Consider the following 25,393-nt stretch of genomic DNA (forward strand, 5'->3'; position numbering starts at 1 on the left):
TGAGCGGTTTGCCTGGGGATGGGCTTCTCTGGCCCCACCAGCACCACCCAGCTTCTCCTCATGCTGGAAGTCCCCAGTGGCTCCAGTCCTGGACCTTGAACCCTGGTGCTGTTTCTGTGACTGGGAGGCTCCCTGAGGCTGGAGGAATTGCCCCTTTCTCCAGTGGCACCCCAAAGACCCATTCATCAGGTCTGTTTGGAAGGTGACCACTTCTGCCATCCCTCAGGGTCCTGGCAGGATGTGGCCCAAGAACCCCCCTAAGCTGTGACCTTGTCTCCGGGAGATGTCTCTGGTGAGGGACCCTCAGCTTGAGGGAGTAGGGCTTGGTCCTAGGCCACCACTGACTCTGGGGAAGTGGGAGGAAGCTGTCCCACCCACAGGCTGGTGGCTGAGTAGGGTGAGAGCCCTGAGCTGCATCACACATGTGTGTGTCTGGGGCCATGTGCTTTTTGCACACGCATGAGCAGGTGTGGCTTTGATATCTTCTCTGGGAGCTAGTTAGCCCCTAGATGGACTCGGGGGCCCCTCCTGGGATGACCTAGTTCCTGCCCAGCTCATCAACTGTCTGCCTCATTTCTCATCTGGGAAGAGCTGGCCAGACAGAAGGGCATCTCTGCCTCCTTGCCTGTCAGCACTTGAGCAGGGCCAGGCCTGCTGCAGGCTCCAGGCACTAGAGCACAGGATGAATGAATGAATAAATTTGGCCCTGGAGACGGGGCTGGAGCGGGGAGCTGTCCACTTACCAGGTTGTGGGGGAGAGGTCCCTTCTGCCGACCTTAGGGCTGTGTCGCTCCTCTGGCCCTGCGCCTGACCACCTCTGGACCAAACTCCCGCCTTTATCTGCTGCCCTTCGCCTGGCCCCCACCCAGAGACTTCCTGTCCCCGCCCCACAACTAGCTTTTCCATGACATGGCCTTTGTGAGGGGGGGCGGGGAACCAAGAGAGACCAGGAGGGCAGGAAAGAGTGAGACCAGGCCATGAGGTGGAGGGGACATCTGTGTGGGGGCTTCTGACAGCCCACCTACTGCAGCTGGGAATCTGCCTCAGGTTTGTGAGCCAGGCAGGTCTGCACCCTAGCAGGTACCCTTGCCCAAAAACTGTGAAGGCAGGGCCGGACGTGGTTTCTGGCCCTGACAATGTGGCCGGCTCGCTGAGGCACCGGCGTCTCCCCTGCAAGTGGGGCCCCTGTGGCCAGCACGAACTCCTCACTGCTTCCTTCAGCCACCCGCACACCAGTCTCCTCCCCCCACCCGCTCCCCCTGCCGTGGGACAAACATGCGGGGTGTGGGGGTGGCGGGGGTAGTGGTTGTAGAGGCTGCTGACACCTTGTAAGACCCAGAGCCCTAGGTCCAGGCCAGGTGGCCACCAAGGGCCTGTCTAGCAGGTCCAGGAGCTGCAGGTCGAGCTCTGCCCTCTCCTAAATGTGGCCGAGCCTGGACACGAGGAAAGTTAAGTACAAGACCAGGACCCCTTGTCCTGCAGGGGCTGGGGGCGGGAGGAGGCAGGGCCCTGGCCAGAACCCAGTGGAGGGCAGGCTCCCTCAGTCCTCCAGTTCCATGGGGGCCTCAGAACTTGAGGACTGGGGCAGCCCTGGGGCCTGCTCCCCAAGCCAGGTCCAGGTGGGACAACAGTCCTGGACCCTGCTCACCGGCTGCGGCTTCCTTTCCCTAAAGCTTTATTTTATAAAATGTTTAGACAAGTTACATGGGTAACACTTTTTTTAATTAAAATAAATTAACATCTCTACTCCGAGCTTCAAGGGAGACAGGGAGGCGTGGGGAGTTGGGGCAGGTGGGTGGCTACCCAGTGGAGCCGCCTTCTTCGTCGTCGCTCCCGTCAGGGACGGCATCAGTCCCAAAGTAGCGGTCACCGAAGTTCCCTGGGGGAAAAAGCAGGTCCTTGTGGTGGGGTCTCAGGCAGGCCCATCTGCCCACCCCCTCGCACCCCACCCCACCCCTGAGCGCCACTGAGGAGGCCAGGCAGCCTCACCGATGCCAGGGATGATGCGGAAGAGGTCATTGACGCGTTTGTCTACTGCTGTGGTGATGATTCTAACGCGGGGGAAGGCATAGGCCACCGAGTGGACGCCCATCTCCGCCATGAGCAGTGACAAAAGGAAGATCTTGTCCTCCGGCACGTCGTGGTCCTGTGGGGTGAGGGGCTGAGCTGCGGCCCTGGACCCGCCCGGCCCCACCACACACCCACTCCTCGTCTCCCCCTCACTCACCAGCAGCACCCGCACAGCCATCATGGCTGCCGCGCCCGTGGACACTGTGCAGTCCATCAGGATCACGTGGTCGTCACTGATGTCCTTGGGGAGCCGCAAGTAGTGGAGCTGCAGGAGGCCCCAGGGTCAGGAGGTCCCAGAAGGCCCACCAGGGCTCTCGGGGACTCCACCGCCACCCCCTCCTCTGGCTCCACCCATACCCCGCCCTCCCCGAGGTTCCACTCCCTCACTCCCAGGGGCCCCTCACCTCGGGCTCTCCAGTTTGTTGGTTGGTCTGGATGAGGATAGTGCCAATGCGCACGTCCTTGCATACGGCCCGCAGTGCAGGCTCCATGGTCTCGCCGGCCCGCAGGATGGACACGCCGGTGATCTGGGGGATGAGGTTGAGCTGGTCAGACCCTGCCTCCCCAGTTTCCACCTATCTCCCACTGCAGGCCAGGCCCCTGGTACCTGCTTCCCCGCATAGCACTTGCCGGCGTAGTCCTGACCCTGTGGAGTCTGCACCACACAGTCCTGTGCAGGGCAGGATGGGGGCATGAGGGTGAGGAGCCTCTTCTCCCCCTCCCTGCTACCCAGCCTCCCCCAGCCCCGTCCTCAGACCTGGAAAGGCAGGAAGGAGAGTGCGTGCTCGATAAGCAGCCGCATCAGCCTCTTAGAGTAGAAGATGAACTCGTCGCGGCTGGTTTCCCGGTCTCTGTGGGTGGCGGTCATTCGCCAGGTTAGGGAAGGGCAGCTCGCCCGCCCGCCGTGCCCTGAGGGGAGAGGGTGGCTCACCTGATGATGGTGTGCATGCCCCGCACCTGCGGCGTGCTCTTGAGGACACTAAGCGTCCTGGGCAGGGGGTGGCACTGGTGCGCCGAGGCCAAAGCAGCTCTGAGGACACAAACCGATTGGGAACTCAAGGAGGGCATTTCCCCCAGAGCCCTACCCTCCCGCTGCAGGCTGGGGGTCGGGGGGCAGTAGTGGTGCGCACCGCAGTGTGTCGGGTGGGGGCTATCCTCCCCGTAGTTGATCTGGAGGAAGGCCCCTATTCCCGGATGCCCTCCCCCATAACAGCCAGGCAAGGGTTAAAGGGCACGGTGGAAGGCAGAGCAGCTGACTGTTAGGCTGGAAGCAGGGGTTTCGGGCGAGCCTCCCTCCCCGCTCCAGGTGCCCTCCCGGTCCGGGTCCTGGCAGACGAATCTCTGCCCCCAAGCTGGGCACCTGGTCCCCAACCTCAGGACCCCTCTTCCAGGGGAAACAGCCGAGCTTTGAGGCCAAGCCCCGCCTAAGTTTCCCCAAGGTGATGCGCAGCCCCCTCGGGAGAGGGGCAGAGCTGGCTTCACAGCCCCTGCTGCCCCGGCCTGGAGCGGAGAGGGGCGGGGCCTGCGGGGGGGGGGGCGGGGCCTGCGGGCGCCGGCACACAGCTCGCGGGCAGCACCACGGCCAGAGCACTCTGTCCTCACAGATCCCAGCGCAGCTTCCTCTGCCCGCCAGGTGAAGAGGCGAAGAGTAGGTCAGGGAGGGAACAAGGCAGGAAACCCCAGGGTTTACAAAGAGGAAAAGAAGAAAGAGAGAAGACCACTTAGCGGCAGCACCGTGGTCCCCGCAGCCACCAGCTGGACTGGGGAAGAGCAGGAGGCTGGGGGAGGAGGCAGGCGGGGCGGTGGCAGGAAGACCCTGCAGCTCGCACCCCTGGGCCTGCGAGCACCCGCCAAGTCCACAGCAGGCGGCCCTGCAGGTCCTTTCCACCCAAGGCAGCCACGCTTCCTGGAAACTTTTATGTCTCTGAACCAAGGCTTCCGCTGGAGCCCTGGGCTGGGTGAGAGGCAAGCGGAGACTGATGCGTGGGCAGGAAGCTGGAGGCCGGCGACCGGCCTGGAGGCATTTCCAACGCAGCTGGAGCTCGGGGCTCGGTCTGGTGCTTCCGGGCTCCGAGACTGCTGCATAGGGATGGGGCACTATCTTCCGCCTTGTGGGCGGAAAGGGCACTCAGCCCAGAACTCCTGAGGGCTCCACCTGGCTCTCTGCGCCTTGCCTCCAGCCCCAGGGTGGGCCAGCATCCCACGGGGCAGGGTGTGGGGGGGAGTGGGGGCGCGGAACGAGAAGGGGGGAGGTGCCTCACCACCGCTTAGGGGAGGAGACTGGCTTCTTGGCTCAAGCAGAGAAGGGGCAGGCCCAGGCCCTCAGCTGCAGGACGGGCTGGTGGCACTGCCCTGGGGCCCAGGAGTGCTGGCTCAGGATAGCTGTGCCCTGGAGTCGGACCATATACAACCAGCCCCAAGTCAGATAAAAGCCTCCAGAGAGGTCAGGGTACTATGTGATGTTGGGCAGGTCCTTTGACCTCTCTGGGCCTGAATTACCTGGCAAGGGCAGGTAGAAGCAGTGTGGGGGCCACCACACCACCCCTTCTGTGCCTGGGGCAGGGCCACCACAGAGGGTGGGCATGGTGGGAGGGGACAGCCCAGACTCCGAGCTCCCTGTGGATGTTGGAAATGCCTCCATCTGTGCAGACAGGTGTGGGAACTCTTACCTGACACTGAGCTCACGCTGCGGCAGCGACAAGGAGACACAAGGGAATGGGGTGGGTGTCAGAGACGGCAGCACCGCTCACCTCAAAGTCATGGGACGGCATGGCCTGTCGCCACCGTGTGCCTCAGCCAGCCGGGCCACCCCCACCCAAGAGCAGACACACCATAGCCCCGGAGGGGAGGGTCATAGGGGCTGCCTGCCATGGGAGAGGGTCAGCTTCCTGTGGTCTGACACGGTTACCTCTGGGCGGGATGTCAGAGCCAGGACCCCTGGAGCTCTGTTCGCAGGCCTCAAGCACCCCACTGTGAAGCCAACCCCAGGGATAGGTGGCCCCCATGGCCAGCCTGTGGTGTGTGACCTTCTAGGATTTTGGGGACAAGGGACCCAGTGCCAAAACCCCAGTCACCCAGACGGGCTGGAAGGGATAGGCTGTACCCGTCCCTGCAAGGCCCACACTCCCTCAGGGAGCCCAGCTGCCCCTGGCCAGTAAATATGGGGCTGCTTGGACAGGTAGCCCTGGGCAGTGGCAGTGGGGGCTGGCTGGTAGGGCTGTGGGGTGTGGGAGTGGGGCCAGCTGTGGCTCACCTCCTCCAGCTGGCTGTGCACGTGCTGCACAATCAGGTCGATGGCCACTGTGTTCCCGCTCCCTAGGGGTGAAGGAGGAGGGTGAGGTCCAGTCCCTACTCTTCAGGGGAACAGGAGGGAGGATAATGTCTGGCTGTGCCCCCCATCCCCGCCTCCCTGCCAGATGGGCCTGCAGGCTGACCCCGGGGCACCACGATGTCTGCCACACGCATGGTGGGCTGGATATACTGGTCGAAGGCGGGCTTCACAAACTTATTGTACTGCTTGATGACGCCCTCGATGTCCCGGCCCCGCTCGCTGATGTCACGGCGCAGTCGCCGCACGAGGCGTATGTCAGAGTCCGTGTCCACAAAGATCTTCATGTCCAGGAGCTATGGAGGGTAGGTGCAGTGAGCAGCTGAGGGCCAACACTGGCAGGGCAGCACAGGCCACAGGGGATGGCCTCTGGCAGAGACCCTGGCTTGGGTGTGGGCCCAGGAGCGGACAAGGCCCTCAGGGCTCCTCTGGGGTGGGGAGGGTGTGGTGTGGCTGAATGTGTGTCTGGTGTGCATCATGCGTGGAGTGTGTGTGTATGCACAGCAGGCAGTGGGGTTCCCAGGGCCTGAGCAAACTCACACTCGGGACCAGCACAAGCAGCAAGGCCTAGGGCAGAGCCAAACATGCAAAGACCTCGCTCAGAGCAGGGAAGGAGCCATCCGCAGCCTGGCTGGAGGGTGTCACCTGCAGGGCAGCTGCCCAGAGGACAGGATGCCTTTGCGGACAGCGCCCACATGGGAGGCTAGTTCCCTCCCAGGTAAGAACACACATGTGCGCACACACACGTGAACCTATCCCACACAAATGTGGCTCTGACCTTGGCAGCCACGTGACGCAAAGGGGCTGTGTGAGATTCAGGAGACAAGGCAGCTCACCCAACCCTGGGCCTCAGCACAGGACGGGAACTGGGATGGAAGCATGCTTAAGGCCAGTCCTGCAGGAGGACCCGGGTCGTCCACCTGGAGCCTGTTCTCACCTCCAGCAGCGTCTTGTCAGCAAAGGCCATGATTCCCTCGAAGATGATGACATTTGCACCGTACAGAGTTTTCTGCAAAGGAACCGTGTGTGTCAAAGCAAATCGGCCTGGGGCCCCTGCGCCAGCCCAGTGCAGCTGAGCCCACGGCCTACCCAGTCCTTCTTCCGGCTGTGGGTGGTGAAGTCATAGATGGGCACCTTGACGCTCTTGCCCTGCTTGAGCTTCTTGAGCGTGGAGATGATGAGGTCGAAGTCAAAGGCATCTGGGTGGTCAAAGTTGAAGTTGTTGTGGGCAGCCTGCTCCTGCTGCTGCCTGGTGAGCACCTGCGGTGGAGGGGAGGGGAGGAGCTGGGGGCAGCTGCAGGCTCAGGCCCCAGGCCAGGGCGGGGGCCACGAGCCTCCCAGAGGCAGCCTGCACCACAGGGCACCCGCACCTTATAGAAGGAGTCCATGGACAGCAAGACCACCCAGGGCACATCCAGGGCCTCAATGATCATTCTGGCCACGGTGGTCTTCCCAGAGGCACTGCCACCTCCCAGACCTGTGGGTGGGGTGGAGACCCTGAGCACAGTGGCCCAGCCCAGCTCACAGATGAGTCCCAGTGGTGCCCGCCACTCCCACACAGCCTCTTCTGACCTGGACCGAGGGGCCCAAGCAGTGCTAGTCACAAGACACCAGCACAGGCGTTGGACATTGAGGTGGGTCCCACCCCTCTACTCGGGGGTCCCACCAGATGGTAGCTTTGGCCCACCCTTCCTGCCACAGCCATGCTCACCAATGGCAAAGGCCTCCTTGGACTGGGTACCATGCTCGTTGTACCATGGCGGCCGCCCTGCTGTGTAGATGGTGCGCTTGCTCGTGCGCAGGAGGGGCGGCTCAGACTTGCACTGGCTGGTGGTACGCTTCCTCGGTGAGCGCCCCGCGCCCACAGGTGGAAGCAGCCTGTCCAGGGACTCCGCGTTGCTGCTGTGGGGAAGGGGGACACGGTCGTCTTGGCCCAGGGCCATCAGCCCCCAGCCACCCCACATCAGGACTAGTGCGACTAGTCCATGTGGTGCCCCTATGCACGCACGTAGGCATGGTGAAAATGAGCAGACTTGTGTAGGGGTACAGCACACCCGGCTGCAGCCCATCCATCCAGGGGACAGCGGGGGACACCAGGGGAGCACTGTCCTGGCCCAGCTCTTCCTCCCACGTGGAATGGGCATCAGGGAGATGGGAGGTGGTCACGCCAAGGACAGTCAAGACCCATCAAGGACTGTGTTCCTTCCCCTGACACACTCGGGGCAGCCCTCTCCTTTTGTGAGACCCAGTCCCTGCCATCCTTCTGGGCACAGAGGGAAGGGCTCCAGAGAGAGAGGATGGAGCAGGAGGGAGACCCAGGGCACCGTGCCAAGTACAGGGAAGAGGGTGGAAAGGCTGCACTTGAGGTGGGGTGGAAACCTGACCTGGGGGAGGGAGGCAGACCCCACTGGGGCCTTTTCCAGTGAGCAGAGCTGTGCTGACTTCTTGGCAGATTTATACCCCAAAGGGGCATGGACATGATGGTTGGCTCGAGGCCCCAAGGCCTGAGGGGACAACAGGGGAGGCTCAGGTTGTCAGCCTGGCCGAGCGATCAGACGGGAGACAGACTTGGACACAGAGGCCCGTGTGAAGGTGGCCCTAGGCACAGGACCAGCTTAGGGAGAAGGCGCTTCAAGTCACTGCCTGAGAGAGCAAGTGGACTGCTCACAGCGTCAGCTTGCAGACCTGCCCCAGAGACGCCGAAAACAGGCTGACAATCCAGGCAAGGAACCAGGGCACTCTGGACAACCCGGGTAGGACATGTCCACCTGCAGCCAGAGCCCAGTGATGGATGTTGCTCAGATACGGGTCAAAGCCTGAGAAGGAGCCACACACTGAAGACGTCCTCGATGTGCCATCAGGTGAGAAGGCAGAGTGCCACGAGCCATAAAGGCCAGCACACGCCTGTCAGGTGGAAGCACAGACAGCAAGCTCCGGCCTCAGACACCAAGGTCAGGGGCAAGGACTTCAGGTGTGTGTGTTTTATGAGCACATGCCCCTTCATGATCAAAAACCAAACCAACCCTTGGTCTGTCCCTGAAGCTCGCCGTCACTGCTATAGCCTGCCATCGTGGCCAGGATGTGGCCAGGTACAGGGCGCTGTGAAACTGGCCTTGGGGAGATGTCCCCAGGAGTGCAGGGCCGTCTGGCTCACTTCAGGATAACCTAGCATTCCCCTGGCATTCCCAGCTGTGTGGCTCCCAGTGCACCCAGTGTTGCCAAGAGGCAGGAGGACAACGTCTGTGCCCACGTGTATATGGAGGGGGAGGCGGGGAGAGGAATTAGCTCAGGGCTAACACGTGATGAGTCACACCAGCGGCTTCCAGGGCACAGAGGGCCCTGTCAGCACAACTGAAGCAGCTGAGAACCGTCAGCTGGATGTGACAGGAGGTGCAGCGTTGTCCCAGGGGACACAGAGCGCCGGGCTGCCTTGGTGCTCTGTCATCTGGATGGTGTGGGTGGGGAGCAAGCCCGGGTTCCCTGGCCTCTGCCCCCAGTGTCGCCTCTGCGGCTCTGAGGAAGCAATTACGACGCGTCTGTGGAGCTGAGCACAGAGCATACAGCAGGACACCCAGGTGACGGGGCAGGGCTGGCTTGCCCGGTGTCACACTCCTCCAAGCTGGATGTCTCCAGACCCTGGTCAGAGGGCACCGCTGGCCATTCTGCTAGCTGCGCTTGGCCCCCAGCAGTGAGCACAGGGCCTTAGGGCTCAAATATAGCTGCCCCCAACCTGCGAGCAACCCCCAGACCCTGGAGGTGACCTATGGCCCGTAGCTGGGGAGAGGAGCTCCACATGCCCCCAGAGGAAAAAAAGTCCAGTCTGTGCCTTCTACTTGAAAAGGAAATGCCAACACAGAAACCTGGGTTTGCAGAGGGGCAGAGAGGCTCTGCCAACAGACCAGACATCGTGCCGAGCAGGCTCTGGGACAGACAGGCCGCCTTGCGGGACCGGCGTGGGACAGGAGGCCTGGGCGAGTGCTACTACCGTCCCCCCACTTTTCCCTCCAAGCTGGGGCCCCAGCAGGAGCATCACCTTTCTCGGTGACTGACCCTCATCCCACTGAGGTGACGATGACCGCCACCACCACTGCTCCCGAGGCCTGCGGTACTGACAGCCTGGGAGGGATGCCTTCTCAGGGAAGAGCTGAAGGTAAGCAGGGGTGACCTTGCCAGAAAGCCGCCCACCGAGGGCTGGCAATGGGTCTGAATAGCATCCAGCCGGCAGCCAAGTCAGGCCCCACCACCTCCCCAAGTGCCAGGCTCTCCATTCACTGCACCCTCCAGAGCAGGCCTCTCCCCACTTTGGCAAGAAAACAACCTTTGATTTGGAAAGTCATGCAAGGCCTCACCTGCCTGCTCTCAGATGTCAGGGTGCTGCCATCCGCAAGGACTAAAGGCAATGTCAACCCAAGGGATTACAAACCATAATGGACAAAGGTCAGCCGATAACTGAGAGCCCCAAGCAAAGCTGACATTTGCAGGTGGCAGGCCTGCCTAGCTCCCTGGCCTGTCTGCCCTGGTGTCTACCAGACAGTGCACGGGGCTGGGGGTAGCCGAGACACAGTGAAAAAAGGAATCCTCACCGGAAGACGGCAGGCCTACCACTCACCTGCCTTCTGCTCCAAGGGTCCAGCACCCTGACACCCGGATGCCAGGGTAAGCTGGGGGGCTGCTCATGGCCAGGACACGAGGGAGACTGGGATGGCAGGATGACCCCAGGTGTGTGCAGGGGTGTCCCTGCACTGCCTCTTAGGCTCCCAGCAGTCCCTCAGGACAGCTCAGGAGCCCCCTGAGCTGCCCCTCCATGGGTGGGCAACACAACCAGTGCGGAGCTGCAGTGAGGTCCGAGCCCTGATGGGAGAGGCTGCCCACTGGGAGTCGGGGGGCCAACGGGTGAGAGGCCCCAAGAGAAGCAACAACACTCACCACCAGCCTCAGGGGCCGAGGCCACAGGCATAAGAGGATCACCAGCTTGGGGCTGTGCACTGGCCTGATATTAATAGCACTGACCCTGCCGAGGAGAACAGCCAGGCAGACTCAGGCCAGCATCAGGGTGAGCTGCCCCTCCTGCGCTCAGGCTGGCATGCTGCCCAGCCAGGGCTGGCTAAGGAACCCCATCCGGAACACCCTGGAGAAAGTCCCAGACCCCACCTCCCAGGGGCCGCAGGGCGCAGGGCCCCCAGCCCCAAGACAGGGAAAGCAAAGGTGTCTTTAGGCTGAGCTATCAGCACAAAGCCGAGCTAAGCGCCCCACCCCTGCCCCAGGTGCCTCCTGAAAGCATAAACAACCTGAAACTCTACCCCCCTGAGGCCTCCTCCAAGAATAACTGCCCCCTCCCCCAGGAAGGCTCCAGCACATCCCTCAAGGCCACCATCAGTGCTCAGTGCTTAACTAGGGTCACAGCCACGCCCCAGGCCAGCAGTAGGAGGAAAAGCAGGCCCTCTGGTGTGTGGCCGCAGTATTCACTCACATCCCAGGTCCCCAGCCTCCTCCCTGTGATTTAATGCAGTCCATACATCAGCTTTTCTACTCTGTTTCAGGGCTCAGAGGAAGCCCCTTCTGGGCACCACCTTGGGGTAACAGGTCTGCCCCCACCCACCAGGAGCTGCTCCCTCCCGCCCCCACCCTACCTGCCCTGCTCAGTCTCAGGGCTGCAGAGGGGGCCCTGAGCCCCATCCTGCTTTAGGAGAATTTCCTGGGCGAGTGAGTAAAAGAAGTCAGAGGAGAGAGCAGCTGGCCCACTGGGGCCTGGTCTGGGGGTAGGTGGCCCAGACAAGCTCAGGAACAGAAATCTGGGCAGACAGAACTGGGGCCGGGGGGCTGCAGTCCTGAAGGGGTACAGTAGGCTCCAGGGACTTGCAGTCACCACTCCTCCCACTGGGAATCCCCCTACAGGACCCTCTCCTTCCCGCTGCTTTGAGCAAGTAGGCCAGCTTCCTTCCACTAGCCCAGTGGCAGCTCCCAGACCTGTGTCCACCTGGACCCCACCAGAGACAGCCCAAAGGGTGCTCACTAGTCCACCAGCACCTCCAGTGCAAAGGGAAAGTCAGTCCCTTCCGGAAGGCCAGGCGCACAAGAAGCCTTCATGCAGACCACAGAAGGCAAAGTGGAGCCGAGGTCAGGCGAGAGCCTCAGTGCGGAGGCACCTGCACAGACACCCAGACAAGGAAGGGAGGCAGCTCTGGTACCTTCACCAAGGGGTTGGGGGGCAGGGGGGTGTGCAGGGACTGCGTCAGGGTGGAGAGGTGTGTAGGGCTGTGCAGGAACTGCGGGGGGAGGGGAGCACGTGCTTGAGGAATATCCCAGAGAAGAGAAGGCAGGGTGTAATGAGAAATTCCCCGAGATGTCCAGAAGCTTCAGGGCCACTCCATGAGGCTCTGTGGGAGAATGTGCTAGTCTGTGCTTACTGCCCACAGGCCCTGGCTCCCCTCCTGTCGCCTGGGGACCACGCTTTTAGGAGGAAGACCACTGTCACCCTGGCCCTGCCAGGGGCACCTAGGTCCACTACTCCATCTGTGCACCAGGCAGGGCCGCCAGCCGCTGCCAACTGGTGTCTGCAGAGGGCGCTCTTTTCAAGAGTTTATCTGGTCTCCGACACATCAGATTCTCTGGAACTAACAAGTGTCACAGATTCAGGTCCCTCATCTCCCACCCTGTCATCCGAGCCAGGATCTCAGTCACTGCTGACCAGGAGGCTGTGAGCCTGGAGGGACACCAGAGGCTCCTTCAGGCGCAGGGGGCCTGAGACCCTCTCCCTGCTTGCCCAGCAGCTCTGCTGGCAGCTCCAAGTCCTGAGCAGTCCAAGCCATGGCACTTTGGCACTTTCCAGACACACCGCCAGGCTGAAAAGTTTTTCTTTGGACCCAGCCTGTGGCCAGCGCTGGGTCAGGCGGGGAGGGGGGGTGGGGCGGTGTTCAGACCCGGAAGTGAAGAGCCAGCCCTCCCCTGAGCGCTGCTCTGCCTCCTGGGTCCGGGCCCCAGAGGCTGAGCGGGAGTTGCCTCCCCAGCCAGGGGACAGAACTCCGCCTCTCCGCCACAATGTCCCCTCCTGCAAAGTCCCCAGAGCCGCGACTGTCCGGGTGCCTAGGCGGGAACTGGAAGACACCGTGCCCCGCACCACCCAGCATCACGACCTCTGGCCTCAGCTGGGAGGCCGAGTCTGTATGGGTCCTGGAACGAACTGACCACCTGGGAGCATCCGGCAGGCTAACAGTCCAGCCCAGTGCTCGTAGGCCCGGCGCCGCGTCGGCTCGGGACAGAACGAGCCCCCATACGGGCCCTGCCCGCGGCAGTCCATGAGGGCCCTCCCCCGCCAGGCCACGGGGACCGGCCACGGGGAACGCTGGCTGGTCCAGGCCCGGATCCCTGGGCCGCTCCTCCCACGGAACACGAGGGGCGCGCCGCGCCTACCGGTCCTCGCACGTGGTCTCGGTCTTCCCCTCCGGCCGGTCTGGCCCGTCTCCAGCCGCGAGGGGCGGCGGCGCCGGTCTGGGGGCGTCGGCCGAGGCCGGGGGCGCAGCCATGAGCTCGGGGGCCTCTCCGCGGGAGGGGTGGGGCGGGGCTTGGGGGACGGCCGCTCAGGCTGTCGGGAGCTATGGTTCAGGGCCTGGCGCCGCGCGCCCTCCAGCGCGCTCCGCGGACTACAAGTCCCACCAGGCCGCGCGCGCCCCGCAAACTACAAGCCTCACGAGGCCTTGCGGCGGGTGTGCAGGTAAGGACCCCAGCCCACGCTTTACCACAAACTAGGCTACACAAAACCGCTGAAAAAAAATCAATAAACATTTATTTGATACAGTTATTTTTAATACATACAGTTGATGGCCCGCCCCGGGCCACTCCCGGGACCGGGGCGGGGACGAGGACCAGGGACAGATGGTCACAAGGCGGGCAGGGCCCGAGCTCACCGTCAAAAACATCTTGCAAATAAACACTTTGTAGATAGAATATATATGTATATATATGGTTACAAGTGATAGCTGGAACCTCTCTTTCAAAATGCACTTAATACGGAGAACTGGCATTAAAAAACCCAAACCAAGAAACCCAAAGTACAGGCAGGAGGTGCTGGCTCCCCCAGAACCCCAGGCCTTCAGGACAGCTGCCTGGAGCCCACGGAGGACAACACACAGGGACTCTGTGGGTCAGGGTGCACCCATTCTTTCCCTTCCAAACCAGAGGGACAGGAGGGGGCTATGGCCGGGAGGGCCATCAGTCACACCAGGGGACACTCATCTGCCCTTGCATGAGCAAAAAAAAGTGCATCCTATTTTGTGTGAAGTTTCGGTCCCTTGAGTCAACCCTTTCCTGTTCTCAGGGCAAGGGGGGTGGGCTGGGCCAGAGGTAGATCTTTAGAAAGGGACCTGGCATTGTGCCCTGGGCCTGGGGTCTCAGGCAGGGTCCATGCCCACCACACGGAGGGGGTTGTCTGCCACTGGGTCCCTCTCACTGAAGGTGTCAATCAAGGCTAGGTGACTACCTGGTTGCACTCCCATCAGAATGCGATGTAGACAGATTCCACCAAGCCACCAAGGGCTCCACTGCCGTGGGAGGAGGGCTCAACAGACCAGCTTGTCACTGCCACCCACCAAGCCAGAGCATGGACCAGCAGGGAGGGAAAGAGGAGAAAGGGGCCCCCACCCAGCAGTCCCCACACCTTAAAGACAAAGAAGGGGGTTAAAGTGCTAAACATCAAGTTACCCAGGACCCCACTTCTTCCCACACGTCTGGTGAGGTTCCCACATCAGAGATCGCACGTGGATGGCAGGGGTGACAGTGAAAGTAATCCCCCAACCAAAACCAGCCCCCACTCCCCAAGGGCCAAGTACCTGAGAGGCCGGCCAGGCGGCCATCCCCTGCCGAGGTGCTGAGGTCCAACCTCTTCCCACCATCGATGACAAGGACAAAGTGCAGGTGGGGCCCCACCAGCGCCTATTCCCTGGCACCCTCCCACAGCTGCCCCTCTGGTGGCTGCCCACCCACCTCTACCTCCACCAGCCATACACCAGCGACACCCAGGAATACAGGAAGGAAAGCCCTCCTGCCTGAAGCTGTACTGCCTGCCTCAATATTTGATGCTGGATTTCCTGCCCCTGCCCAGGCCTCTACCTGCCGATCAGATCAGGTGTGTGTGAGTTGGGGGAGTCCACATTTCCACATCCCCTCCCTAGCACACAAGCCAGGACTGCCCAGGGTCAGAGCACTCCGGTCAAGCGAAGAAGCTAGAAACAGGCAGTATAGCGCCTCAGCCCCCAAGCCTCCTGGCAGCCGTCTCCCTGGTGCAGGGTGAGGAGAACTGAGCCCACACTGGACCCTCCTCTCCAGGGGTGGGATGGGGACAGGAGCCCAGGGGCAGGCATGCCCAGTTAGCACTGCCTCCCTGAGCAGGGGAGGGACCCCAGCCCAGCCCCTAGATCCACCGTCGGCACCAGGAAACCCTTAGCACCAAAATGTTAGATTGTGGTGAGTTTTTGTATAAAAAACAGAATTAAAAAAAAGGTTTGTTACTTGTCACAGCAACGAGACTGGCATCCACTACACCCAGGAGACACACGCACACAAGCAAATATCAAAATTCACATCATCCAGGATCGGCAAGGCCAAGCCCTCAGCCCACCCCCACCCCCCAGTAGAAAACAGCCTCCGTCAAAACCTACAGCTCTGAAACCCTCCCTGCCCCAGCAATGCCACGGCGGGAAGATGTGGCTGCATCCTCAGTGCCCTGGACTCCACTTGACCCAACCTACAGACCTCACTGTCCTCAGGGCACCGAAGGGAGCCAAGACAGAGCCCTGATGCTGCCAACTTATGTGACCTCGGCCAAGTTCCCACCCTGGCCTTCGGCTCTCACATCAAAAGGCCACACAACCAGAAATGAAAGAGCAGGTAAAAAAGGAGGAAGGAGGCTTCCACGGGAGCTTGGCCATGGGTCAACCCAGGCCAGCAGACTGAGGCTGCTTCCCACAGTGGTCACTACTTAAGCCAGGCCCCAGGTCCCCACTCCACAGGCCTATGGGCCCCAGGTGACCCTGGAACCCAGACTGGCCCTCCCTAAATCCATTGGGCTATGTGATCTAGGCCAGTGGCATTAGCAAAGCTGGAGGCTGAGGCCAGAGCTCGCTTCACACAGTCCCTCAGCCCTGCTCAGCAGTTCTGCGATGGCAGAAGAGCCTCTGCTGGCCTCAAGCAGAGAGCACTACTGGAGACTGTGGAGCAAGACAGCTTCCCCCATCACGATGGACACAGGCCAGTGGGGCAGGGGCCTGAGCACAGCAGGGGTTGCACAGCAAGGGAGGGTGGGCCTAGAGAGGTAGAGCGCAGAAGTGCAGGAACCAGAAGGCAGCGGGGCACGGGTGGGGTGGGCCATCAGGTCAGCACGGTAGTTGTCAGACTTGGGGTCTGTCCTGGGAGGTAGCTGGGGGTGCTGGGGTTCCAGTGTTGGGTCAAGAGGCGAGGCCGCTCACGTATCCTCATCAGCCCAGAACAACGGGCTACCCAGGGACCCCCTGAGCCTTGGACTCAAAGCAGATGGGGCATAGAGCTCATGTGCCAAGGGCCAGAAGGCCATATGCCTGCTCTGCAGTACCCACATCTGAAGCCCAGGCTGTAGCCCTTCCCCCACCGCCCGTGATGGTCCCTCCAGACTATTGCACTCCCAGCTGCCCGGCCCTCCTGGGAGCCCCAGCCCAGGGCATCCTGCGGCAGCCTGCATGGGAAGGGGCTACCTTCAGGGAGGAGAGGACTGCCCACCGCTGCTGAACAGACAAACAGGTGGGGTAGGGGTGGAGACCTGGAGGGCAGGAGGCTCTGGTGCCCCACCCCAGACACAGGGGCCGGGCCAGTGTGGGGGCCGGGCCCCACCCACCTGCCAGGCTCCAAGCTCACTTCTCAGGTGCCTTGCCGGCTCCCACCTTCCGGCCAGTGGAGCCCCGGGCCCCCTTGTCTCTGCCTGCTGGGGGCCAGTCGTCTTGGTGGGGAGGCGTCCCGGGGGCCGGCTCCTCGGAGGGCCGCTCTTTGGGCTTGCGGCCCCGCTTCTTCCCGCTGGCTGGACTCTTCTCTTTCCTGGGCACAGGGGAGTCCACGCCCTTGTGTCTGGGAGGCGGGTCTGCCGAAGTGCGGAACCAGTTCTGAGGAAAGAAGCAGCAGTGGAGACCCTGGGGTCTGGGACACTGCAAGGCAGAACAGAGGGACCCTAGGGTCTTGGGCACCCAAGATTCCAGGGAAGCCACTCTGAAGAGAAACCAGAAGCTTCCTCAACAGTGGCAACTTGCTCAAGCAAAGGCAACAAGAGCTGTCATCCCGACCCCCTCCTCTGCCCCTCCACGGGGCCAGTCCATCCAGCCGCACCTCCGCATGGGTCTTGAGGATGTGGTACTTGACGCCGCTCTCGGAGCTGAATTCCTTGGGACACAGCAGACAGCAGTACTTCCCCACCAGGTGGTCCCCCTGTAAGGCACATGGCAGTCCAACCCCCAGAGGTTGGCCCCCACCCTGGCCCTTGGAGGACCAGAAGTTCCCAGATGCAGCCGGGGCCCCCACACTTGTGAGGTTTGTCTGGATGGGTGCCCACTGGGCAGGCTTCACAGACCTACGAGGCTGCTGTGACAGGACCACCAAGGTGCCCTAGCTGCAGGAGAGAGCACAGCGAGGGTGGCAGGAGGCAGGTGCTCCAGGGAAGGGTCACACCCCACTGCCGAGGGTGTCAGCCCCAACCCTGGGTTGACCACCCACCTGTATCAGCACAGATGAAGAGCCCATAAACAGGACCAACCACGACTGACTGACTTACGGCTGGGCTGAGGCTGGGGGGAGAGTGTCCTGGGCTGCGCTGGCCCTGGACCCCAAAGGGTCAGGGGGACACACAGGATGTATGGGACCCTGGGGAGCAGCTGGGAGCACCGAGCACACAGATGAGGGGAGGGCCTGGGCACTGACCTTGCTGCAGCTGGCCAGGTGGGCCTTGAGGCCGGACACGCTGGAGTAGATGGCTTCACAGCACTGGGGGTGGGAGGTGACTGTGGGGGCGGGCTCTCCAGCCTGAGCCCACTGCCCACTGTGCACCCCTTGCTCAGCCCAGGGGACCTGGGGCCCATCTGAGGCAGGTGGGTGGGTGTGATCCCAGAAGTCAGAGGGTGTGACAGGCTGAGCTGCTAGGGCTGAGGTCAAGGCCTCTGCCTAGGAAACTCGGGCCACACGGAAGTCTCCCCCAAGGCCAGCCCTGGGCCCTCTGTCCTGAGTCCCAGAGCTCCCACGCCTGCCCAGCCTGCCCAGCTCACATCGTTGGGGCAGTTGACGTGGCCTTTCTCCTTGACCTCATTCTTCCATGCCTCCAGCAGCTCGGGGTTCAGCACGGGAAGGCCTGGCCGTGTGTAGTTGAGCTACAGACACAGCAGTTGACAGGGTGAGCTGGAGGTGACCCAGACATTCCCCTCCACAGATGGGAGGTCTGCACCCAGGAGGCGGGTGGACTGCCCAGGTTCCTCCCGGGGGCCTTACGCTCAGAGACAGGGAGGAGGGCTCACCCGTGCAGTCTCAGGCACCAGGTCATCCTTCATCCGCCGCTTGGTCCAGTCTCGGGCCAGCTCGTCCTCTGCGATCTCCTGCAGGTGGAACACAGCGACCTGGGCCGATGTGCGGCGGATACGGCCGCTGGGAGTCCGCTCCACACCCAGTGGGTCCTCAGCCTCAGAAGCCTTGTCGGAGGGCTCCTCAGGGGGCTGTGGAGGAGGAGGCTGGGTGAGCTGGTGAGTCACATGGCATGTGCCACACAGAGAACACAGGAGAAAGCAGGCTGGGGACACAGACGCCCGTCACAGGTTCATTCCCCCGACACACCAGTCCCCCAGAAGGGAAGAGGGAGCCCACAGGGCAGGTGCCTGAGGAACGAGCGCCCAGGCTGTGGCCACTCACCGGGGCTGTGTGCTCTGAGCGCACGTGGTAGTCATGACCTGCTTTGGAGCGGTAGGGCTTGCCACAGTGGGTGCAGGGGAAGGACGGGGTCTCCACTTCGCAGGGCGGCTTTCCACAGCGTCGCTGATGGTACTGGTAGCCCATGAGACTAGAGAAGGCAGCCCCGCAGCCCTGGAGGTCCGAGGGGCAGGTGAGTGTAGCGAGCAGCCGGACCACATCCACCTGGCGTCCACACCTGCAGGCCCACTCACCTCTTGGGGGCAGCGCAATCGGCCCATCTGCTTCAGCACCTTTCGCAGCCGCTCCCGCTCCTCCTGCTCGCTCCCCTCCGAGGCCTCGGCATCAGAGGGCTGAGGGGCAGGCCAGCCTCAGTGCCCCTGCCACCATGGGGCCCGCCCCTGCCCAGGGCCACAGATGTCCCTAGTCAGGCACGGGAGCCACTAAGCTGTGCCAGTGAGGCCAGTGGTCAGAGCCAGGCAGGTGGGGGGAAGGAGACCCGCAGCCAGTGCGCAGCATGGACGGCAGCTGGGCCCGGGGGAATACCTTGGTGCTATGCTCAGCCATGGTGTGGTAGTTGAGGCCGGCCTTGGACTTGAACTGCTTCCGGCAGTGCTGACACTTCAGTGCATCCTGCAGCTGCAGATGGGCATGTTGGTGAGAGGTCGGTTCTGGGGTGCCTCCCCTCCCGAGCCAGGGGGCAGCCCTACCTTCTGACACACTTCCATGTGCTTCTTAAGCCCCACGAGGGTCTTGCGGGTGACCACATTGCAGGTGGGGCAGACAGCCTCCCCCCGTTCGTGGATGGCCCGTTGCCACTGCTCCTCGGGGCCACCTGCAGGGCAAGGCCAGGGCCTCAGGTGAGGGGCAGGAGCTCCCAGATGACCTTAACACCAAGCACAGAACCCAAAGCCCACACTCTGTCCCCGTCCCCATGGTTCAGGACTGCCCCCATTGTCAAGACTTGGCCTGTGCCTCCCAACTCAGCAGCCCCTACCTGCGGCTGGGTGGGTCATAGGAGCTGGCACCTCCTTGCTGACAGCGCTGGTGGGGGCTGGCCCCTTTTTCCGCGTGTCTTCAGGGCCTGGGCCCTCCTGCTTCTTGGCCCGATGGATGCGGGCTTTGTCTTCTGCCTTGGCCAGTCCTGTGCGCACAGGCAGGGAAGGTAGGTGTCACCTGAGGGTGTGGCCACAGCGTGTGTCCGGCCCCGAGGGTGCCTGGCTAGTCTAGGCCTCACCTTTGAGTCCAAAAGTCCCTGAGATGGACGGCTGCTCACCCGTAAACTTCTTGGGTGTTTTCTGTTTCCTTCCTGACTCAGGAGAGAGAAAACAGAGGCCAAGGCTCTGGTTAAATAACCATTGGTTAGGTTAGGCCGGCTCACTACTGGCCTCACCCTGGCCGCTGCCTCCCAATCCCATCTTACTGTGCTTTACGCGCTCTGCACCCTCCTCAGGCGGGGACCCGGGGCCTGGAGCCCTCGGCACCTCCTTGCCCCCTGAGGGCCTGCTGCCCAGAGAAAGGGGGCTGCTGCTGGGGTCTGTGCTCAGCTGGAAGGCCGAGCTCTGCTCTGGGGTGGCCGGGCCGTACTCTCCGTTCTCTGGCCTCGCATGCTTGGGTGGGATGGGGCAGGTGTCCAGGCCATCCGCAGTCCTGCAGGGAGCAGGGAGTAAAGACAGGAGGGCCTGCTCTGGGCCCTGTTACCCCTGGACTGCCCTGGGGACACCCAGTCCCAACCTGGCAGGAGCCCCCATACCTTTTCTTACCGCTGCTCCTCCCTGCAGCCCGAGGAGCTTTGTTCTCAGACTTGGTCAGCAGCACCACCTTGCAAGGTGGTGTGTGTCTGCTGATGGCAATGGGCCTGCTGACCGTCACTGGCTTACTGACCACGATGGGCCTGCTGACCGTCACTGGCTTCGCAACTGGCACGGGTTTTGTAACTGTTACAAGCTTTGTCATCGGCACCGACTTGTTGATAGTCACTGGTTTGGTGACTGGCACCGGTTTGTTGACTGTCACTGGCTTGGCAATTGGTACAGATTTGGTGACTGGTATAGACTTGTTGACTTGTACGGGCCTAGTGACCGGGACAGCTTTAGTGACTGGCACGGGCCTGCTGATCGTCACTGGTTTGGTGACTGGCACGGGTCGGCTGACCGTCACTGGTTTGGAGACTGGCACGGGCCGGCTGACTGTCACTGGCTTGCTGATGCCAATGGGCTTGCTGATAGTGACCGGTTTGCTTACTCCAATGGGCTTGCTAACCCCAACCGGCCGACTGACAGTGACTGGCCGGCTGACTGGCCCAGGCTTGGGGGCAGGCAGGGGTCGGTCCATGTGGTTCCAAATCCGGTGCTTCTCCAGCTGGGTCTTGGAGGTGAATGCAGCCTCACAGAAGGGGCAGGGAAAGGTCAGCCTTTCTGAGATGGCACCCTGGTGGAGAGGGCAGACATGGACACTCCCAAGCCAACAGCCAGGGCAGGGTGGGCCCCAGGCTTCCCCTTCCCCAGGCTGCAGTCCCTTACCCCTTGGCACCGCTGGTAGTGGTACTTGAGCCCGTAGATGCTAGGGAATTCCAGCCAGCACCCGGCATTTGGACACTTTACCCTTGAGTGCGCCTTGAACTCGTCTTTCCATTGGTTCATCAGGGAGAGCTAGGTGTGGGAAAGGCCAGGCTGCTGACTCTGCAGCCACCCAGGCCTCTACCAGCCAGCCCCAGACTCATTACTGTCCCTAGGCCTGCAGGACTCCCACATGTGGTCCACTGGGCCCCGTCTCGAAGCCCTTGCGCACAGAGCAGCAGGCAGATGTGGGCAGATGGCTCAGCGCTAGACCCACAGCAGGCAAGCCCGGCAAGGCAGTGGGCTTCCAGGCACACCTTGCAAGAGCCCACCCAGCCCTTGGGGAGCTCACAGGAATGTCTCGGAGTGCCTGATTCTCAGCTTTTGGACGCCCCTTTTTCTTCCCTTCCGTCCTGTCGCCAGCTGGACTTTCCAGGTCAAAGCAGAGTGCGGCCTGGCTGGGCACCGTCTGCCCAGCCCGGACCACTGGCAGCCCTGCAGCACACGACACATCAAGCCTCAGAGAATGCATTCCCCACAGCCTCATCTGCCAGCCGGGGGGGCTGGTCCTGCCTGGAATGAGCCTCATGTCCCCTGCACTCATGGAGACAGGGAGGCAGGAGGCTGTGGTCCGCTTTGGTCAAGAACCCTGGGCCCCGGCTGCTCCCTCCCCAGGAAGCCTCTCAGGAGGCCAGGCTGGGCACCCAGGAGCCTGACATCCGGGGAGGCCTACACCCAGCACTGGCCACCCAGGACCACTGGCCGCCTCCTCTTACCCAGCTTTGGGGGCTCATGGAGCACAGGAAGTCGGACCTCGTTCCGGCTGCCATCCTTCCCAGGCCCACTCCTGCTGGATCCTGGGACCCGGCGGCCTCCTCCAACACAAAAGGGATCAGTCATCTCTGCAGAGCAAGTGGACAGACCCGCCGGGCCCACTCAGGACCTGAAAATGGGCTTCCCTTGATCCCACCCCCGGAAAGGCCCACACTCTGGCCTGAGGAGGGGGAGCCTGCTGGCCTGTGCTTTTAGTCACAAGGGAAAGGTTGGGGGTGGGGGGGGATTAGTTCTCTTTTAAGGGAGGGGCTGCCCAGCCAAAGTCTCCCTGGATGGCCAGGAGACATCATCAGCTTGGAACAATCTAGCCCTGTCCTGAGACCCTCACCTGCTCCAGAGGGCTCCCTGTCTCCAGACACATCACCCCAGACAGCCCCAGGGAAGGGAGGTCGAGGACACCCCTCGGAGGCCAGTTATGACACCAGTGTGGCTGCAGGTCACAGCTGTGCTGGCCTGGCACCTAGGAACACCTTCCCCCACAGCCCCGCCCAGACCCAAGGCCATGCTTGGGACCTGAGCCGACACCCTTGCATTCTTCTCCCCAGGACAAACAGCCAAGGTGGGAGCTAAGGGCCCCCACCCTCCCTAGCTGCACACATACCTTCTCCAGTCCCTGTGCCAGCAGAACTGCCCTCCCGGAGCCTCTGCTCCACCTTGTTTCCAGCCGCAGCCCCTCCAACCAGATGGACGCCTCATGCTGGACCCCTCCATCACTCCTCACCTGACTGGCCTCCTCGCCTCCACCCTCAAGAAATGCTGTCTCCAACCTACAGGCCCACCAGCCCCACTCCAGAGACCACAGACTCTGAAAGCTGGAGCGACTCTGAGTCCAGCCCAGTGGGTCCTCCCACAGGGACTCTCAAGGCCACAGAAGGTGGTAGGGGTGTGTGGGCAAGTGATCCTTCCCCTGATGATTTCTAACTTCTTTTTGTTTTTTTCAGGTCACACCTCATGGCACGTGAGATCTTAGTTCCCCGACCAAGGATGGACCCTGAGCCCCCAGAGTTGGAAGCGTGAAGTCTTAACCACTGGACCACCAGGGAAGTCCCCTCACTAACTTCTATCAGAGGAAAACGGGAGGATCTGCTGTGCCTAGGAGGTTCAGAGGCCCTCTGGGCAGGATGAGGTCAGAGATCAGGGCAGTCACTGCCCATGGCCACAGGGTGGCCTGTATCCAGAGCCTGAGGGAGGCGGGTAAGGGTCCAGAGAGCTCTAAACAAACTTCTCTAGAGTGCTCACACTGATGTTTCCAAGAAGACAACCCAACAGCAGTCACCCCAACCCCACGATGACCCCAGCGGCCAGCGGTGTGGGTACCTGCTGAGCCCGGCCTTTCCAGTCCTCCTCCAGCCTGGGTGGAGAATTCAGAGTTGGGTGGTCGGGGGCCAGAGCTGGCCTAAGAGGCAGAGACCCTCCTTCCATCCAAGGCCTGTGACTCGCGCTCCAGGAGGAGAACAGGCTTCTACCCTCCCTGAGGAGCCAGCAGGGTCGCAGAGGTGGGACCCTCACTGGGATGGAAAGGAGTGCCACGCGCTGACCGCAGGCGACGCTGGAGGCGGGACTGCGGTCCAGGCCGCTCACCCCGGGACCCCGGCCTAGGCCCGGGCGCGCGGATGAGGCCGGCCAGGGGACGCACACCTGGAGGCTTGCCTCGCCACCCACCTGTCACCTGCGGGGGGTGCGGGCCCGTCCTGGCCCCGGAAGGGCCGATCCCGCGAGCCTGGGGGGGGGGGCCCAAAGGCAGTGAACCAAAATGGCGACTTTTTCTGGAGAAGGAGGAGGCAGGGACGCGGCGCCGACGCGGGGCGCAGGGCGAGGCGCGGGGGTCCGGGCGCGGCGGGGGCGGCGGGCGGGGGCTCGGGGCCCGGCCCCCCCGATTTGCGCGCGGGGTCAGGGTCGGGGGCGCGGCCGGCGCGGGGGCCGCCCGGGGGCGCGGCCGAGGGTGCGGCGGGGCGCTTACCTGCGGCGCCCAGCAGGCTGGGGCCGGGCGCAGGCAGGGGCCGGGCCGGGCCGGGCCGGGGCGCGGGGCGAGGGGCGCAGGGTCCGGGCGGCGCAGGCTGCGCGCCGCGCTGCGCACATGCGCGCTCCCGCCCCTCCCACCTTTGACAGTTTTACTGTTGGGGGGAGGGGGCGAACTCTCGCGGTATTCCTGCTGCTGCTCGGCGACGGGAGAGACGGGTCGGGGGAGGGGGCCTGTTCGGCCATTCCCTAGCCCCGCTGCCTGTCGGTCCCCTGCGTGGGCTGGGCCGTCAGAGCAAAGTGGCCAGTGACGCCTCCGTCGGCGGTTTTCAGGCACTGGGGTAAACTGAGGCATGGTGGGGCGCTGGGTGCTGTCCCAAACCCAGCACGCACGGATGGAAGCGATTAGGCATCTCTACCACCTGGCCCGGGGAAGGTGTGGCCATAAAGGCCGCGCTCTTCTGGGACCTTGAACTCCTGGCCCCGGGGGGCCATGAGCCTGCCAAGCAGGATCCAGCCTCTTTTCCAATCAGCCCTGTAACCACGTCTGCCTGTGGCCACCCTGGGGAAATGGCCTGGTTCCTGGCAGTGCCGGAGCAGTTTGAGGCCTGTGGGCTTTCCTGGGGTTGCTGATCATCTTCTTGCTAATCTGGGGGGTGGTCCTAGACCAGCCACCAGTGCCTTGCTCCTCTGTGCCCCAGAATTGGGCCCTCCCCGGGGCTGCTGGTATCAGGTCTGGATGTGACAGCGCACCCACCTCACTATGACTTGTAATGAATGAAGTAGAGTAGGGGAGTAGTTTGGAACCGGAGGCACAAGGAGCTCCCCTTTCCCCGAGGCCCTTTCTGCCTCCTCTGCTTGTCCACACTGGAGCAGGTGTGGCTGCACTTGTGGGCAGGGCGCAAAGCTCTTGGGCAGATGTGCATCCTGTTCTCCCAGGGACCCTTTGGAGCTGCTTCTCTCAAGACATGTCCACTCTGGGGCAGAGGCAGGGCGGAGCCCTCTGGGGGGGTCAGTCAGTCCTTCGCCTGGAAATCAGAGCTAGAGAAGCCTGGGTGATCCCTCCTTAGTTCACTGTGCCCACCCTGGGGTCATGACCTGCAGGATTTTGCGAGGTAGTCACTGTGTCTGCTCTGATGCATCCAAGGCTATAGCTTTCCCTGTATAAGTCTGCATGTGTGGCATGTCAACCTCTCTGTGTAGGTGTGTCTACGTGACCACGTGTGTCAAGACACCAGGGTGTCAGGGTGTGTCTGTGTCCTATGCTAGGTGGGAAAGATGCCTGTTGTATGTTAGTACCCAAATGGTTGTCCAGGTCTTAGTGAATGTGTGTCCAGGCCACAGGGCAACATGTGATGTTGTGTGTATTGTGTGTGGGGGGTGCACTGTGCCTGGTGTTTTCTGTGTGCTAGGAGGTCACAGGATGTTGGGACCCTGTGTGTCACTGTGTTGTACATCTGGACACAGGTGTCTATATGTCCGTGTTTGTGCCTATGTGTCCAGCTGCAGGGGCCTGTTAGTATTTGTGTGTGCCTGGTTGCTGTGTGGGTACGTATGGGGGCATGTACTGTGACCCGTGTGTTTCTTATGTCAGGGCATTACCTTCTGTGAGGGGCTAAATGGGGACCCCCCCCCCAAAAGACAGCCATTTCAGGTCGCTGGAACCAATGAGTGGGACCTTATCTGGAATGAGGGTTTTGCAGACGTGATTAAATTAAGGATCTTGAGATGACAAGATCAC

General features: G+C 62.3%; 2 protein-coding genes and 1 long non-coding RNA gene across 45 annotated transcripts; 1 reads left to right on the forward strand and 2 right to left on the reverse strand.

The window, feature by feature from the left end:
• Positions 1-1,700: 1,700 nt before the first annotated feature.
• On the reverse strand, positions 1,701-12,936 carry UCKL1 (uridine-cytidine kinase 1 like 1). Of its 40 annotated transcripts, none has more exons than XR_015139289.1 (17): positions 12,809-12,936; positions 7,110-7,300; positions 6,769-6,875; positions 6,488-6,658; positions 6,336-6,407; positions 5,505-5,694; positions 5,324-5,385; positions 4,740-4,756; positions 4,332-4,459; positions 3,900-4,024; positions 3,002-3,100; positions 2,828-2,921; positions 2,678-2,740; positions 2,475-2,597; positions 2,228-2,335; positions 1,990-2,146; positions 1,701-1,879 (listed from the first exon to the last, which is right to left on the reverse strand). XR_015139289.1 is itself a non-coding variant. In XM_086332956.1 (15 exons), the coding sequence occupies exons 5-15, from the start codon at positions 6,363-6,365 to the stop codon at positions 1,800-1,802; spliced, it is 1,131 nt and encodes a 376-aa protein (XP_086189082.1). In that variant the 5' UTR covers positions 6,366-6,407; positions 6,488-6,597; positions 6,769-6,875; positions 7,110-7,297; positions 12,809-12,936; the 3' UTR covers positions 1,701-1,799. The 40 variants fall into 40 exon arrangements, 27 of the variants coding, with proteins under 27 accessions (XP_086189082.1, XP_086189067.1, XP_086189062.1 ...); XR_015139286.1 differs by having other exon boundaries at positions 3,900-4,178; XR_015139287.1 differs by having other exon boundaries at positions 3,673-4,178.
• On the forward strand, positions 8,728-13,196 carry LOC147360619 (uncharacterized). Its single transcript, XR_015139298.1, has 2 exons — positions 8,728-10,054; positions 11,815-13,196. It is a non-coding gene; the product is annotated as an uncharacterized LOC147360619 (long non-coding RNA).
• ZNF512B (zinc finger protein 512B) lies at positions 13,160-23,811 on the reverse strand. Of its 4 annotated transcripts, none has more exons than XM_086332928.1 (18): positions 23,654-23,811; positions 23,011-23,089; positions 21,636-21,761; positions 21,212-21,354; positions 20,824-20,952; positions 20,055-20,731; positions 19,725-19,951; positions 19,539-19,610; positions 19,299-19,445; positions 19,012-19,136; positions 18,848-18,940; positions 18,556-18,654; positions 18,305-18,475; positions 17,917-18,111; positions 17,671-17,772; positions 17,330-17,392; positions 16,742-16,840; positions 13,160-16,521 (listed from the first exon to the last, which is right to left on the reverse strand). In XM_086332928.1, exons 3-18 carry the CDS (start codon positions 21,757-21,759, stop codon positions 16,276-16,278), a joined length of 2,712 nt encoding a protein of 903 aa, XP_086189054.1. In that variant the 5' UTR covers positions 21,760-21,761; positions 23,011-23,089; positions 23,654-23,811; the 3' UTR covers positions 13,160-16,275. The 4 variants fall into 4 exon arrangements, with proteins under 4 accessions (XP_086189054.1, XP_086189055.1, XP_086189056.1 ...); XM_086332929.1 differs by having other exon boundaries at positions 23,011-23,044; positions 23,654-23,808; XM_086332930.1 differs by lacking the exon at positions 23,011-23,089 and having other exon boundaries at positions 23,654-23,786.
• Between the last annotated feature and the right edge of the window lie 1,582 nt (positions 23,812-25,393).

The sequence above is a fragment of the Bos grunniens genome, chromosome 13 (genome assembly GCF_055505025.1).
Source record: "Bos grunniens cultivar Pamir isolate PY7600 chromosome 13, Bosgru_T2T1.0, whole genome shotgun sequence".
NCBI classification, from domain to species: Eukaryota; Metazoa; Chordata; class Mammalia; order Artiodactyla; family Bovidae; genus Bos; species Bos grunniens.